The sequence below is a fragment of the Peromyscus californicus genome, unplaced genomic scaffold (genome assembly GCF_007827085.1).
Source record: "Peromyscus californicus insignis strain IS unplaced genomic scaffold, ASM782708v3 Scaffold_3__1_contigs__length_106647218, whole genome shotgun sequence".
Classification (NCBI taxonomy): Eukaryota; Metazoa; Chordata; class Mammalia; order Rodentia; family Cricetidae; genus Peromyscus; species Peromyscus californicus.
The window spans coordinates 88,234,225-88,247,877 of NW_026294551.1; the positions used below are offsets into that span (position 1 = coordinate 88,234,225).

The 13,653-nt window shown below is 51.1% G+C and overlaps 2 protein-coding genes across 8 annotated transcripts in view; one reads left to right on the forward strand and one right to left on the reverse strand.

Annotated features, from left to right (window-relative positions):
- Positions 1-7,930, reverse strand: part of Tmem204 (transmembrane protein 204) — a 28,054-nt gene extending 20,124 nt beyond the window's left edge. Inside the window, exons 1-2 of one of the 2 annotated variants that reach the window (XM_052758689.1) lie at positions 6,296-7,930; positions 5,134-5,805 (exon numbers count right to left, since the gene is read on the reverse strand). In XM_052758689.1, coding sequence (XP_052614649.1) covers positions 5,134-5,413 — 280 coding nt within the window. In that variant the 5' untranslated portion in view covers positions 5,414-5,805; positions 6,296-7,930. Of the gene's footprint in view, positions 1-5,133; positions 6,236-6,295 lie in introns of those variants that run through there. The other variant, XM_052758688.1, reaches the window with a different exon arrangement.
- The window catches only part of Ift140 (intraflagellar transport 140), an 88,909-nt gene that overhangs the window by 63,648 nt on the left and 11,608 nt on the right, over positions 1-13,653 (forward strand). For 4 of the 6 annotated variants that reach the window (XM_052758674.1, XM_052758673.1, XM_052758672.1 and 1 more), the window contains one exon: positions 13,391-13,568. The exons of 1 other annotated variant lie outside the window; for it this stretch is intronic. In XM_052758674.1, the coding sequence (XP_052614634.1) occupies positions 13,391-13,568 (178 nt within the window). Of the gene's footprint in view, positions 1-13,390; positions 13,569-13,653 lie in introns of those variants that run through there. One more of the 6 variants, XM_052758676.1, reaches the window with a different exon arrangement.

A 13,653-nucleotide genomic window follows, 5' to 3' on the forward strand; every position in this document is an offset into this window, starting at 1 on the left:
TCGGGAGGCAGAGCCAGGGGGATCTCTGTGAGTTCGAGGCCAGCCTGGGCTACCAAGTGAGTTCCTGGAAAGGAGCAAAGCTACACAGAGAAACCCTGTCTCGAAAAACCAAAAAAAAAAAAAAAGAAAAGAAAGAAAGAAAAAAAAGAAACCTTGTCTCAAAAAATAAACAAAGAATTAAATTTGGTTGAATATTTAGTATTATAGGATATAGAGCATCTTCATTTTTCAAAGTTGATTCAAATTTTGATATTTATAAGCTTTATTTACATTAACTTACTTATTTGGGGTACACCAATGTGCATTTCATCAGGGTGTGTAGAGATCAGAAGACAGCTTTCAGGAGTTGGTTCTCTCCTTCCACCATGTGGGGGTCCAAGGATCAAACTCAGGTCGTCAGGCCTGGTCTAAATGCTTTTATCTACTTAGCCATCCTGACAACCCCATGTTTTTATTTTTAGTTTAGTTTAGTTTAGTTTTAGTTTTTTCAAGACAGGGTTTCTCTGTGTAGCTCTGGCTGTCCTGGAACTCACTCGGTAGATCAGGCTGGCATTGAACCCAGAGATCCACCTGCCTCTGCCTCCCAGATGCTGGGATTAAAGGCATGCACCACCACTGCCTAGCTATTTTTCTAATTATTTACTTATTTTTATGTTACGTGCATTGTGTTTTGCCTGCATGTATGTCTGTGTGGGGGTGTCAGATCTCCTGGAAGTTACAGACAGTTGTGACCTGCCATGTGGGTGCTTCATATGAATACAGGATACAAGACAGCAGAAGTATGGTTAAAGGGGTTTCAGAAATTGTTAATAATTCTGTCTGAATCCAAAATCAAAGTTTTTTAATGTTTTTTTAAATGAAACTCAAATCAGAAAATAAAATGTTATAAAAGAAGAAAAATAGGCATTGAGTGGTGGCTCACATCTTTAATCCCAGCACCCAGGGCAGAGACAGGCGGATCTCTCTGAGTTTGAGACTTACTTGGTCTACATAGCAAGCTCCAGACCAGCCAAGGCTATATAGTGAAACCTTGTCTCAAAAAGAAGAAAGAAAAAAGTCCATTACTGTAATTCAATCCAAAGATATACCAAATTGATACATACATGCTGAGGAATGATGATAGAAAAAATATTTAAAATCTTTGCTACTCATTGTGAAAGAGTAAGAGGCTTGGTTGTGAAAACTGCCATTCATAACATGCACAGTTCCAAATGGAGCTGAGGTGTTTCAGGCAGCAGCTGTTAGCACTGTGGCATGAGAACACTAAGCACAAGGAAGTGCTGAAGGCACGCACTGTGTGTTCAGGGCCACGGCTGTAGTGAAGTACTCAGAGCCATAGGTGAGCCCTGCCCCAAACACCTCTGATTCATTGTCCATTTGATTCAGAATCAACTTTTGGTTGTTGAGCATTCAGAAACTTTTACTACTGCCAAATTTTTTGTGACCACCTGCCCCCCACACACACACACACATTAAGTTATGCAACTCCATATAGTAACATGACGGGTGGTTTAAGGAGCTGTGACTTAATATAACCACTCAGAGACTCTGCTACTTTAAAGCATAGTAGAATTGGAGGGTGTTGAAATGTGATGTTCACAGTACAGGAACAGCACAGCAGGCACCCCAAGCTTCATCTTGAAGGCCAGGAAAGGAGCTGAATAGTGGCAGGGCGGGTTGGAAAGAGATTGACCCAAGTGACTTGCTAAGGTGTCCGCATGATAGTGCAGTGAGGCTAGGAGACTGGCCCATGGAGCCAGGAAGAGAACGCAGCCCGACTGCTGGTCTGGCCTGCCCTCTGCTTCCCCTTCGGTTGGCTTCCTCGTCCTGCCCTCCTGGCAGCTTGGGTTCCGCCATACCCCATGACTGACTCTGCAAAGTCATTCACTACGTGCCTGAATGAGATCCCCTGAATCACACAGAGTGCTGCAGAGCCCCACCCTGCTGAAAAAGAAGCAGTCTCATGGATGCTGCTGACACTCCCCCCGCCCCCAGAGGACCCACCGTCTGTTGTACTGCCTGTATGCACAGCTGGAGATGTCTCAGTGAGAACAGGGCATACATAGGCCTAACCAAACAGTCTGTCAGGCCAAGTGGCCAGCCAGCCAACCTGTCTTGTCAGCAGTATTGTACAAAGGTGTGTGGAGAAGCTCAGAGGCTGTCTAGGACCAGGAGTTGAGGGCTCTTCCTTGAGTAGCATGGAGGTCCAGCTGACCTATGCCAGGGTTCAACTTTGTGTTCTTTATTCATGTGCAGCCTAAGTTCAGAAAAAGGGCTACGGACCCCTGACCAAGAACACAGGCTATGAAAAGTGAGACAGAGAAAATGAGCATGAGAAAGTGAAGCTAAACCTGGTCTCAACTAGTCAAGTAGAACCCTGGCCTCTGTCTTCCAGCTTCTCAGGGGGAGGAGAGTCCCTGGTCAGTAACAAGGTCCTGGGTACCACATAACAGATGGCCAACTGGCAAAAAGTCCCCATGACCCTCTTGGGAGGCCCCAGTATGACATGGAAAAGGCATATGGGGGCCTGAGCCTGACCTGGATGGACCATGTGTTTATTCTGCATCTCAGCAGGTCCCTTGGACGTTTGCAGTCAAAAAGCACTGAGTGATCCCAACTCCATGTGTTCTACAGGCAAGAACTCAGGGTACAGAGCTAGCAGGAGGTAGCCCTGCCAGATGGCCTCACCAGGGATATGTGGAAATTCTAAGAGTGGCCTGTCCTGTACTCTGACCCAGTGCCCTAGACTGCTTCTCAATAATGAAATTGCGAGCAAGCCACATAGTCTGCCCTGTGACAACAACTGATACACCCATAGTACATCGGCAGATTTATAAAGTATCACTGCTCAGGTATGAAGGATGCTACCCCTGATGCCATCTGTCTAGATGGTAGAATTTGGGCAGCTGCCCCTCCCCAGGGGGTTGATTTCTAGAATCACTTGGGTAACATGGTGGGGTTTTGCACGAGAGTCTCAAGGTTGGTCACAGGTCTGATGTTAGATGGTAGCAGGTCATCTTGCAGGCTGGGGATATAGATCCACAGGGTGGGGGCAACAGGCATCATTGGCCATGTGGTTCCTATTGTCTCTGTCCACGAAGAACAGTGTGTGAGCTGACTTAGAGTGGTTGGCACTAGTGGGGAGCAAAGTTCATGGAGAGAAGATGAAAGGGAAGAGACCAGCAGCAGCATCCCCACCTCCAAGCTCCTGGGCACAAAGCCAAACAGCCTGTCCCCAGCCGGAGGGTTAGGGACCAGCTTCCCCTCAGGAAATGCTGACTGATGGCTGCTTTGTTCCTCTTGCATTTCAGTCTCAATGTGTGTTCGACTGTGTTAGCAACCAGAATTATCCATTGAGCCTGTTTTCCAAAATTGTCATCCTGTTAATATCAAAAAGCTTCTCAGTGTCTTTCTATTGTTTGAGCAATAGTTGCTGCTCAGATTCATTGAGGATCAGCTACTTGCAAATGCCATATTAATTGCAAAAGGTGTTTGTTTGTTTTTCTCTTTTTGAGACAGGGTCTCACTATATAGCCCAGGCTAGCCTGGCTTGGTGCCTGAGTGCTAGGATTATAGTCTTCCACCAGCAGCCCATCTTAGGAAAGTATTTTTAAATTGTCTAGGGAGCTCATTAGGTAGATGAGAGGTTCACATAGGTGAGATCCTCAGGAAGGCACAGGTGAAAGGGGAAATGTGGGGTGCTCGGGGCAGGAGCAGCTGGAGCTGCCATGCTGTCTGTCACACGGATGTGGGTAGGGAGGAGGTCATAGAGGCCCTGTGTGTTCTGTTGGCCTGAGGTAACAGACCTCAGAAGGAGAGTGGGAAGAACAGGGTGTCTCCGAGATGCTCCTGGGCTGCACCTGCTGGAGCACAAAAGGCAGAAAAGGGGGCAGTACTGTACCCGTATCACAGGGGACAGCATGGTCCAGGATGGACTTGGCAAGTCTCAGAGCCTAGTGAGAAGGAGAAGACAGGAGCCCTGGCCTACACCTGGCCCCACCCCCAGAAGACCTGGGCAAAGCCACAGCCCATATGAGAACCTTAACCTCAGGGTTACTAGCTTTCCTGCCTAGCCAGAATGGTCCCAGAATGCAGAGGGAAAACTCTCTCTACTGACCCATCACACACAGACCCAAGTTCAGCTGTTTGGCCTCCCACAGACACCTAGATTCTGAGAGTGCACTCATGGGCTTTGGTCTTTTTCTCAGTAAAAGGCTCCCTGCCTGTCAAGGCCCCAAGGAAGAGGGGAAGAGGCCAACCCCCCTTGTAAGCTTAGGTACTTCTACCTATGAGATGGGGATGCTGTTCCCTGGCCTGGCCTGCAAACCTGCTGTTGGTCAGGAACACATCACTCCGGATTTCCAGAAAGTCCCTTGATCACACTGAAGGGATGCCCACCTAAGTCTCATGCTTTCTAAAGATCAGTGTCATCTTCTGACGGGGTTGTCTGACTTGTAGCCTCTGTGGCAGTTTGTAGTAGAGACTGGGTACCTGTAAACCAGACCTCTTGTCAGTTTTAGGGGGTTGTCATCTGGAGAGAAGTTGCATGTAAACAGACATGCCTGTTTTATGTAGCATCTTCTTATTTATGCAACCCTTTCTTCTTGTACTCTCAAACCTTAGTGCTCTTTTAAGTGAAGTTCCCCCACTCCCAGGGTAGTATATAGACCCCAAGACAAGAGAGCTGGAGAAAGAGAAGAGCACCATTGGGGTGGGGGAGGTAACACTGTGCTTTGCTACCACGTGCTTCCTTTGGTGTCCTAGACATCCTAGCCAGAGTCTCCTTCACTATCCTAAAGGCCCTGACTACCTCAGAAATAAAGACAGAACTCATCCACATGGTCTTATACTTCTTAATTTACTCCTTAATAATATTTATTTTTAACCAAGGAAAAATGTCTTGATTTGATTAGTATGCCCATCTTTCATCCTTCAACCACATATAATGGCAGAGAAAGAGCCTTCAGCCACATGAAAGAAGCCAGAGGCAGAGTCTAAGCTCATCAGGGGAGTTATGCAGCATTGCTTTTCAGGGAGGGCATGAGGCCCAGGTTCCCTGACGTCACCACTATCATGAGCACAACCTCCCCTCATCTAACCACACGAAGGTGACAGAAAAATAAGGAGACTTACATTTGACGGTGCCTCGAGACTCCTGGAAACCTGCTGACTCAGAGCCCCATCCCAGCACCTCGCAGTCATGTGTGTCCGCCTGCCCAACTCGGGACCCAGGGCTTGTGCCTCCCTTACCCCTGTCCACCAGCCAGCAGGACTTCCACAGCCCCACACTTCGCTTGCGTCCATCCTCCAGCGTCTGGTACACCCAGTTGGGGGTAAAGGCTGCTGCATTGTTGAGGATGAGTGAGACAAGGGCCACCAGCACAGCTGTGGCCACAAGTTTCTGCACAGTCATATCTGACTGTGAGTACTGTCTATCTCGGAGAAAGTCCCAAGTCCCAGTCAGCTGCTGTGCATCCAGAGAAAGCCGAGATGCTGCTAGGGGTAGCTAGAGAACATCACCACTCATCCTTGGGAAGCTATGCAGCAGGTCCAGCCAGGCACATGAGGATGTCGGCAGTATAGGGAGAAGCCCATGGGACAGGTCCAAGTGAGCTGATCACGGCCCTGCCTTATCCTCCCTCTTGAACCTGGAGCAGGGACAAGCCTGTGCTGAAGCTGGTCTCCCCAAGACCCATTCCAGGGAGAAAGCTGGGGCACCGGCCACACCAGCGAGAATCCAGAGTTGTAAGTGGGCTGTCTTCTTTGGAACCGAGGCCAGAGAGGCTGTGTCCAGGCACCTCTTGCCTACAGCAATGGAAAACGAAGTAACTCAGGAGGCAGGGACAGCGTGAGAATCAGCTGGGTCACACTCCTTAGAACTGCCCGTGGGAGCCAGTCCGATGAGAGGAGCAGGCAGGGTTGGGAAGCAGCGTGGGTTTGGCCACCTCTCTGCTGCCTAGCCCGTCTTGATGCCTCTGCCACAAATGGCAGGTCCTGGAAAGCAGAATGCCTGCTACAAGGAAATGTGTGTATGCGCGTGTGTGTGTGAGCTGTGTGTGTGAGCTCCCGTTTCCCTGTCTCTCAGCAGAGAGGAAATGGTTGTTTTTGAGGCTGTTTTTGGTGAACAGGAGGGCGTAGCCAACTGCAACAAATAGCAACCCTGCCACAGAGCCAGACACTAACAGGATGTGCTTCCTGATGGGAACGGCCTGCTCCAGCCCACCCCCTGGCTGCCCCTCCCACCTTCCTGGCCCATAGGAGTAGTCAGAAACACCAGCCAGGACACTCATCTTACCTGTTGCTGTCAAACCTAGCCAGCTGTGCTAGGTCCAGGATCAGGGGATGCTAGGGACACCATAAGCAGGCAGAATCCTAAGGGACTAGGTGTCCAACCGTCCATCCATCCATTGCCCCCTGCATGATAGGCACTATGAGTCCCCAATGTCTACAGCAGTGGTTCTCAACCATGGGTCATGACCTTCTTGAGGAGGTCGAAAGACCCTTTCACAGGGGTCACCTAAGACCATGGGAAAACACAGATATTTACATTAAGATTCATAACAGTAACAAAGTTACGGTTAGGAAGTAGCGACAAAATAATTCTATGGTTGGGGTTCACCACACCATGAGGAACTGTAGTAAAGGATAGCAGCTTTAGGAAGGTTGAGAACCACTGGTCTACAGCCTTCCCTCTCCACGGGGGTTCTACTTTTGGTTTGGGGGGCCAGGGGGGTTAGTTTTTCAAGATAAGCTTTCTCTGTGTAGCCCTGGCTGTCCTGGAACTAACTCTGTAAACCGGGCTGGCCTTGAACTCACAGAGATCTACCTGCCTCTGCCTCCAAAAAGCTGAGATTAAAGGTGTGCACCACCACTGTCCAGCTGGGGTTCTACCTTGGGATGGAGATACAGGTTCTGGGAGGGCAGAGCAGGGTGGAGAGGCACCTGAGACAGACCGTCATCTGCTGTCAAGGAGCACGTGTGCTCAGACCTGATAGAGAAGGGCCTCACTTGAGGAACCTCTGGCTGGGGTTGTTCTTGTGGTCAAGGAGAGGCAGAATTCTGGGAGGGGGCTTGGAGCACTGTGCAGGCTGGGATAGCTCATGTGGTTTCTGACCGGCCAGCTTTGCTTACTGACATGGCGATTATTCCCCTGAGGCTGGACAGGAGCAAGACAGGTGACTATACTATCATTTGCTCTCCTCATAACCCTTCAGCTCTGGTGAATGAAAACAACCAGGTCTGAGCCAGGCAGTGGTGGTGCACGCCTTTAATCCCAGCACTCGGGAGGCAGAGCCAGGCGGATCTCTGTGAGTTCGAGGCCAGCCTGGGCTACCAAGTGAGTTCCAGGAAAAGGCGCAAAGATACACAGAGAAACCCTGTCTCAAAGAAAAAAAAAAACAACAACAACAACCAGGTCTGAGACTCGGTGCCCCACCTCCAGAGAGCCTGATCCTCCCATAATAGGAATCCACCCACCAGGGTTCTAGAGAGGCATAAGTGAACACAAGAATGTAAGTGCTGTCAGCTGCCGACCCCAGCCTCTAGCACATGCACCCAGGACAGTATTTGGACACAAGAATTTGGTGCTGACTAGTGCCCAGGTAGTAATGGTACAGCCTTTTCCTGTCTTCATGCACCGACGCACTGACGTGCGCCGGCCACCCCCGACTTCCTAGTACTGCTGCCTTCAATCACATGTTCGTGTAAGCAGGCTCCATGTACTCCATAAGTTCACATTCCAGTCATCAAGCCTGAGAAGGTCTTGTCAACTCGGAGGGGTTTTCGATTTCCCCTGATGTTTGAAGCCAGTGTTACTGTGGCTTATTTATAGTTTCCATTCTCCTTGCCCTGAGCCTGAGGGAAGTTTACTTTTCATTCTAGGTCTCTGGGTCCAGCCTCTCGGTGGGTTATGCGCTCTCTCTCTCTCTCTCTCTCTCTCTCTCTCTCTCTCTCTCTCTCTCTCTCTCTCTCTCTCTCTCTGTTTGTTTAAGGCAGGGTTTTGCTATGTAGCCCTAACTGTCCTGGAACTCCCTCTGTAGACCAGGCTGGCCTCAAACTCACAGAGGTTTGCTTGCCTCTGCCTCCCAAGTGCTGGGATTAAAGGCGTGCGCTGCTGCTGCTGCTGCTGCTGCTGCTGCTGCTGCTCCCGCCACCATCACCACCACCTCCACCACCATCACCACCACCTCCACCACCATCACCACCACCATCACCACCACCTCCACCACCATCACCACCACCTCCACCACCATCACCACCACCATCACCACCACCTCCACCACCATCACCACCACCTCCACCACCATCACCACCACCTCCACCACCATCACCACCACCATCACCACCATCACCACCACCTCCACCACCACCACCACCACCTCCGCCACCATCACCACCACCTCCGCCACCTCCACCACCACCTCCACCACCATCACCACCATCACCACCACCTCCACCACCATCACCACCACCATCACCACCATCACCACCACCATCACCACCACCTCCACCACCATCACCACCACCTCCACCACCACCTCCACCACCATCACCACCACCTCCACCACCATCACCACCACCATCACCACCACCTCCACCACCATCATCACCTCCACCACCATCACCACCACCATCACCACCACCTCCACCACCATCACCACCACCTCCACCACCATCATCACCTCCACCACCATCACCACCACCACCACCACCTCCACCACCACCATCACCACCTCCACCACCATCATCACCTCCACCACCATCACCACCACCTCCACCACCATCACCACCATCACCACCACCACCACCTCCACCACCATCACCACCACCTCCACCACCATCACCACCATCACCACCACCTCCACCACCATCACCACCACCATCACCACCACCTCCACCACCACCACCACCACCACCACCACCACCACCACCACCACCACCACCATCACCACCACCACCACCACCACCATCACCATCACCATCACCTCCACCACCATCACCACCACCTCCACCACCATCACCACCACCACCACCACCATCACCACCACCTCCACCACCATCACCACCACCTCCACCACCATCACCACCACCACCATCACCACCACCATCACCACCACCTCCACCACCATCACCACCACCTCCACCACCACGGCCCGACCTGTGGGTTATGCTCTAAACAGAAGGAACTTGACAAGCAGTGTGGGGTGCTCTCTGCCCTCTACTCATGCTATGCCTCAGAAAACACTTGAGGACAACTGCCATTGTTCCCTAAAGTGCCTCCCCACCAGAGGCAGAATTAGGGTGCCACATCTCCAACACATCTTCCCAAACATGGAATAGAGCAGGTATATTTGAAATAGAAATTTCCCAAAGTTTCCATTAAAAGAAAATCTATTTCCCTCTTTTTTTGTTGTTGTTGTTGTTTTGGTTTGGTTTGGTTTTTCAAGATAGGGTTTCTCTGTGTAGCTTTGGAGCCTGTCCTGGAACTTACTGTGTAGACCAGGTTGGCCTTGAACTCACAGAGATCTGCCTGCTTCTGCCTCCCAAGTGCTAGGATTATAGGCGTGCCCCGCTGCCACCACCACTACCACCTGGCTCTATTTCCCTCCTTAATTAAGCCAGTTATCTTTGGGTAGTTATTAAATGGCTAATTTTTAGTGAAAACCAAACGTGTAGTTTCAAACCCAGGCAGCTGTTTTAAGAGTTCTCTAACTCCCAGGCTGATGTGATCCTTCTGCCTCAACCTTCTGTAGCTGGTACTAAAGGATACCTCAGATAGGGCCCTTGGGATACCCCTGTTTTTCCTTTCCTGAGCTGGGTGGGGAGGAAGCCAAAGCCCTGTGGGAGCTTCTGCCGTGTATATACCACCAGGTGTCTGTGCACTCAGCATCTGCCTGTCTGTGTGAGAGGGTAGGCAGGGAGAGATGGAGTCAGGAAGGTCCTGTCTTGAGATACGACGCTGTCCTCAGAGGATTTTAGGCTCCTGTGTGGCTGGTAGGAAATCTCTGACCCAGAGGACCCCAAACCAAGCTGGAAGAGTGTTACTGTAGCTGCATGCTCATCTACCCCCCACTCTCCACACTGCCACCACACACACACACACACACACACACACACACACACACACACACACACACACTTAGACAATCAGGGAACATCACAAGTGTAGATCAGCCTACTGGTCCCCTAGTTGCTCATCAGGACAGATCCAGCTGAGCATAGGTCCTCCCAGAAATTAGGCCTGTGGCAGAGCCCCCTCTGTGACCACATCTGCTTCTCATCTAGGTGCCTGTAAGCTGATGAAGTGCAGATGTGATCCTTCTCCACAGAGTTAACTCAGACAACAGGAAATTCTCAAGCCTTGGACAGGGCCTCGAGGGTGTTTACTTCTTGGAATTGATGCCAGATGCACAGATCCCAGAACTCTGCATTGGAGTTGGAGCTGTCCCATCCTTGAGAGAAGTTGTGAGGGAGTTGTGTGCAGAGAATGTCAAGAATCTTGTGGGAGTTGAGATGGTCCTGGTCTAGAGACAGCCACAGGAAGTACAGTGTGCATTTGTGGAAAAGGCTGGCAGCCGTTTCTTGGACCTAGGCTCTTACAGGAGCTGAGGCCTGGCCCTCCCCATGTGGTGCACAGCAGCTTCAGCCCAGCCAGAGCGGGCCTTTGCTGACTTTAAGGGACCCTCTCCCAAATTCTCCCCGCCTGGCTGGGGCCTGTGCCTCTAGCACAAGCTGTTCAGACCCCCTGCTTGATTCAGTCTCAGGCAGAGGCCCATGTGGAAATAGCCAGACATTTCAGTGATGTGAAAAGATCTTTGTCACGTACAGGGCCAGGGAAGCACAGCAACACCGAGACAAGTCTCCAGCCTGTCTCCCACTCAGCAAAAGGGCCAGACCCTCCTGGTGGGAAAAGAGAAGACCCAGGGCACACGACAGCCAGCTTTGTCTACAGGCCAGTGACTGCACTTATTTAGTTATATATTTCCCAACACCGGATATGGATACAGCCGTTGCTTTCTAGACGGTGCAGAAGAGGGGCTAGCCAGGGACACAGGCAGCCAAAAGGCCATATCCTTCCCTCCATCTAGCCCTCATACCCCGGCCTTAGGAGGCAGCAGAAGTAAGCTGTTCTTTTGGTTTCATTTTTTTGAGACAGGCTCTTACCATGTAACCCTGACTATCCTGAAACTCACTGTGTAGACCAGGCTGGCCTCAAACTCACAGAGATTCTCCTGCCTCTCTGCCTCCTGCATACTGGGATTAAAGGTGTGTGCCACCATATCCAGCTTTGCAAACATTTTTTAAGCATCTAATCATGTAAACTAGTAGGAACAGGATGATTTTTTAAATGGCCTCCTATCTAGCTACCATCTTGCTGTAGACACAACCGCCTGTGCTTCATACACTCAGCTAGCCCAGCAAGCCCGGGAGGGCACTGGCAGACCCTGTCCCTTCTGAGAGTTCTGTGTAGCTCACTGGAGTTGTGCTGAGAGAACCAAGCATTTCCTTTGGGATTCCAGACTTGCCACTCGATGGCATTTCTAGAAACAGCATTGACTTAAAGAAACCTTCTCCAAAGAGTTGGCAGGCATCCCACAGGATCCGACATGAGGCCCAGAGCCCCCTTGTGAGAGGCCATGCAAAAGGATAATAAGGAGTTTAAAGAGTGGGACTTACTGCTTGAGGCTCCAGATGACCAGCCTCTGCCTGATGTGTATCCAGGCATAGCAGTTCCTGTCGGGATGCTGCCCTGGCCAGGACCATGTGGCCACAGCAGGTTTTCCACATATACTGCCTCAGGGCTGCCATGAGTCATTTGATTTCCAAAGCCCAAAGCAAGAGAACAGTGAGTTCACCTGCTGGAAAAATAGCTCAGCAAGGTGCTGCCCGATGACTGGCACTTCTTAGAGGTCCTCAGCTAGCTCATGTGCCACCTCTCCAGAAAAGCTCTTGTGTGTTTTGAAAATTGCAGCCCAGAGTGTGAGAAGCCCCAGGAGAGGCTGTGAAGGGATGGAGATGAGCCTGTAGTCGGGGAAGTTGAAGCCCTCCACAGCTGGCTGGGATTGAAGCATACATGCTTACCTCTCTCCTAGCACAGCACCTTGACCCCATGTTACTACGTAGACCTCTGGTCAGGCTTCACCCCCTATAAGCAGTAGTCACCACGAGTGTCACTGCTAAAATGTAGACATGCTTGTCCTCATCTTTCTTGATACATATAGCTGTGGAATCAGAGTTCTAGCAGGCCCCAGACAGGTCAAAATAACCGATGGACAGAATATGCTGGCTTGAAGGAAAGGATACCTGGATATGTAAATTTTCAACCATAGACACAGCGGTGGTCACCCCCACCCCAGCCAACGCCTGAGCTGACTTATTTGGTGTTTTCCTTCCACTTCCATTCAAATCAGGGAGTCTAAATGTGGGTCATCCATGGGTCATCTAGCTGCCCACAGTAGGACTTGGCCCAACAGATTGAGATTCCTCTTACCCATCTTTCTTCCTGGACAAATCCTTAGGAAAAGGTTCAGGACAACTGTGTTTCAGGCCCCACCCCCCACCCCCAGAACAGCAGCCAGCCTGGTGTGGGCAGCTGCCTTCCAAGTTCCTTAGTTCTGCCAAGTCTGTGAGGCTAGGAAAGGACAGACCTGCCCCACTTCCTGAAAGAAGGCTGCCACTCTGGCCAGGCTTTGTCTGGGGGGAGCCTGGAATGTGATGAGAGGGCCTGAGGTAAATGCTTCTATAAGGATGCTCCTGTCAGCACGCCCCGAGGCCTTGTGGCTGCTCTGCATAGTGTGTGTATGTGTGTGTGTGGGGGGGGGGTTTAACTGCATGTGTATGTGCATTCCTGTGTGTATAACACTGCCGTGGTCTTAGAACAGGAAGAACCTATTTCCAGTTAGCCTAAGCAGAGGCGGGAACTGTGTAGATAATAAACTGGTTCCCTTTCCCACCTCTGCATTCAATGTTGTCCCAAGCTATGTGTTTACAAAAGGCTTCTGTGCCTGAGGCAGGGACTCTCTGAGAAGGTCCAGGCTCACAGTGGACTACCTCAAAATGAGGGACAAAGAAGGGTCCACTGTCCAGCCACACATCAGGGTCTGGCCCTGCTCCAGGCCCCTAGATTGAGTTGGAGTTGTGGACTCCCTTCACCCCAGCTTTCCAAACACTGACTTCTGTCTGGGAGAGGTAATGTAAGGCTGTCGTGGCCCCTTCTTCCTGTAGGGTCCCAACACGGGAAGTAGTCTAGGAAACAGGAGTCCATTGCTCAGCTGTAGGATCCATCCCCCCACTTGGTGGTTATATGCACCATCAGATGCTGAGAAGGGGCTGGTGGGCACCCTAAGCTCTGGCTTGCAAGCTGACAAGGCCGCCTCTCTTCTGTCTGCAGTGAGACTGTCTGGGAGAACCTGGCACGCATGTGTGTGGAGACTCAGAGGCTGGATGTTGCCAAGGTGTGCCTAGGGAACATGGGCCATGCCCGTGGGGCCCGAGCACTTCGGGAAGCTGAGCGGGAGCCAGAACTGGAAGCCAGAGTGGCCATGCTGGCCATCCAGCTGGGCATGCTGGTGAGTGGTCCCAGTCTCAGACAGACAGACATCTCTTGGGGGCAGAGAGGAAGGTGGTTATTCCTGCCACATTGCCAAGCTGAGC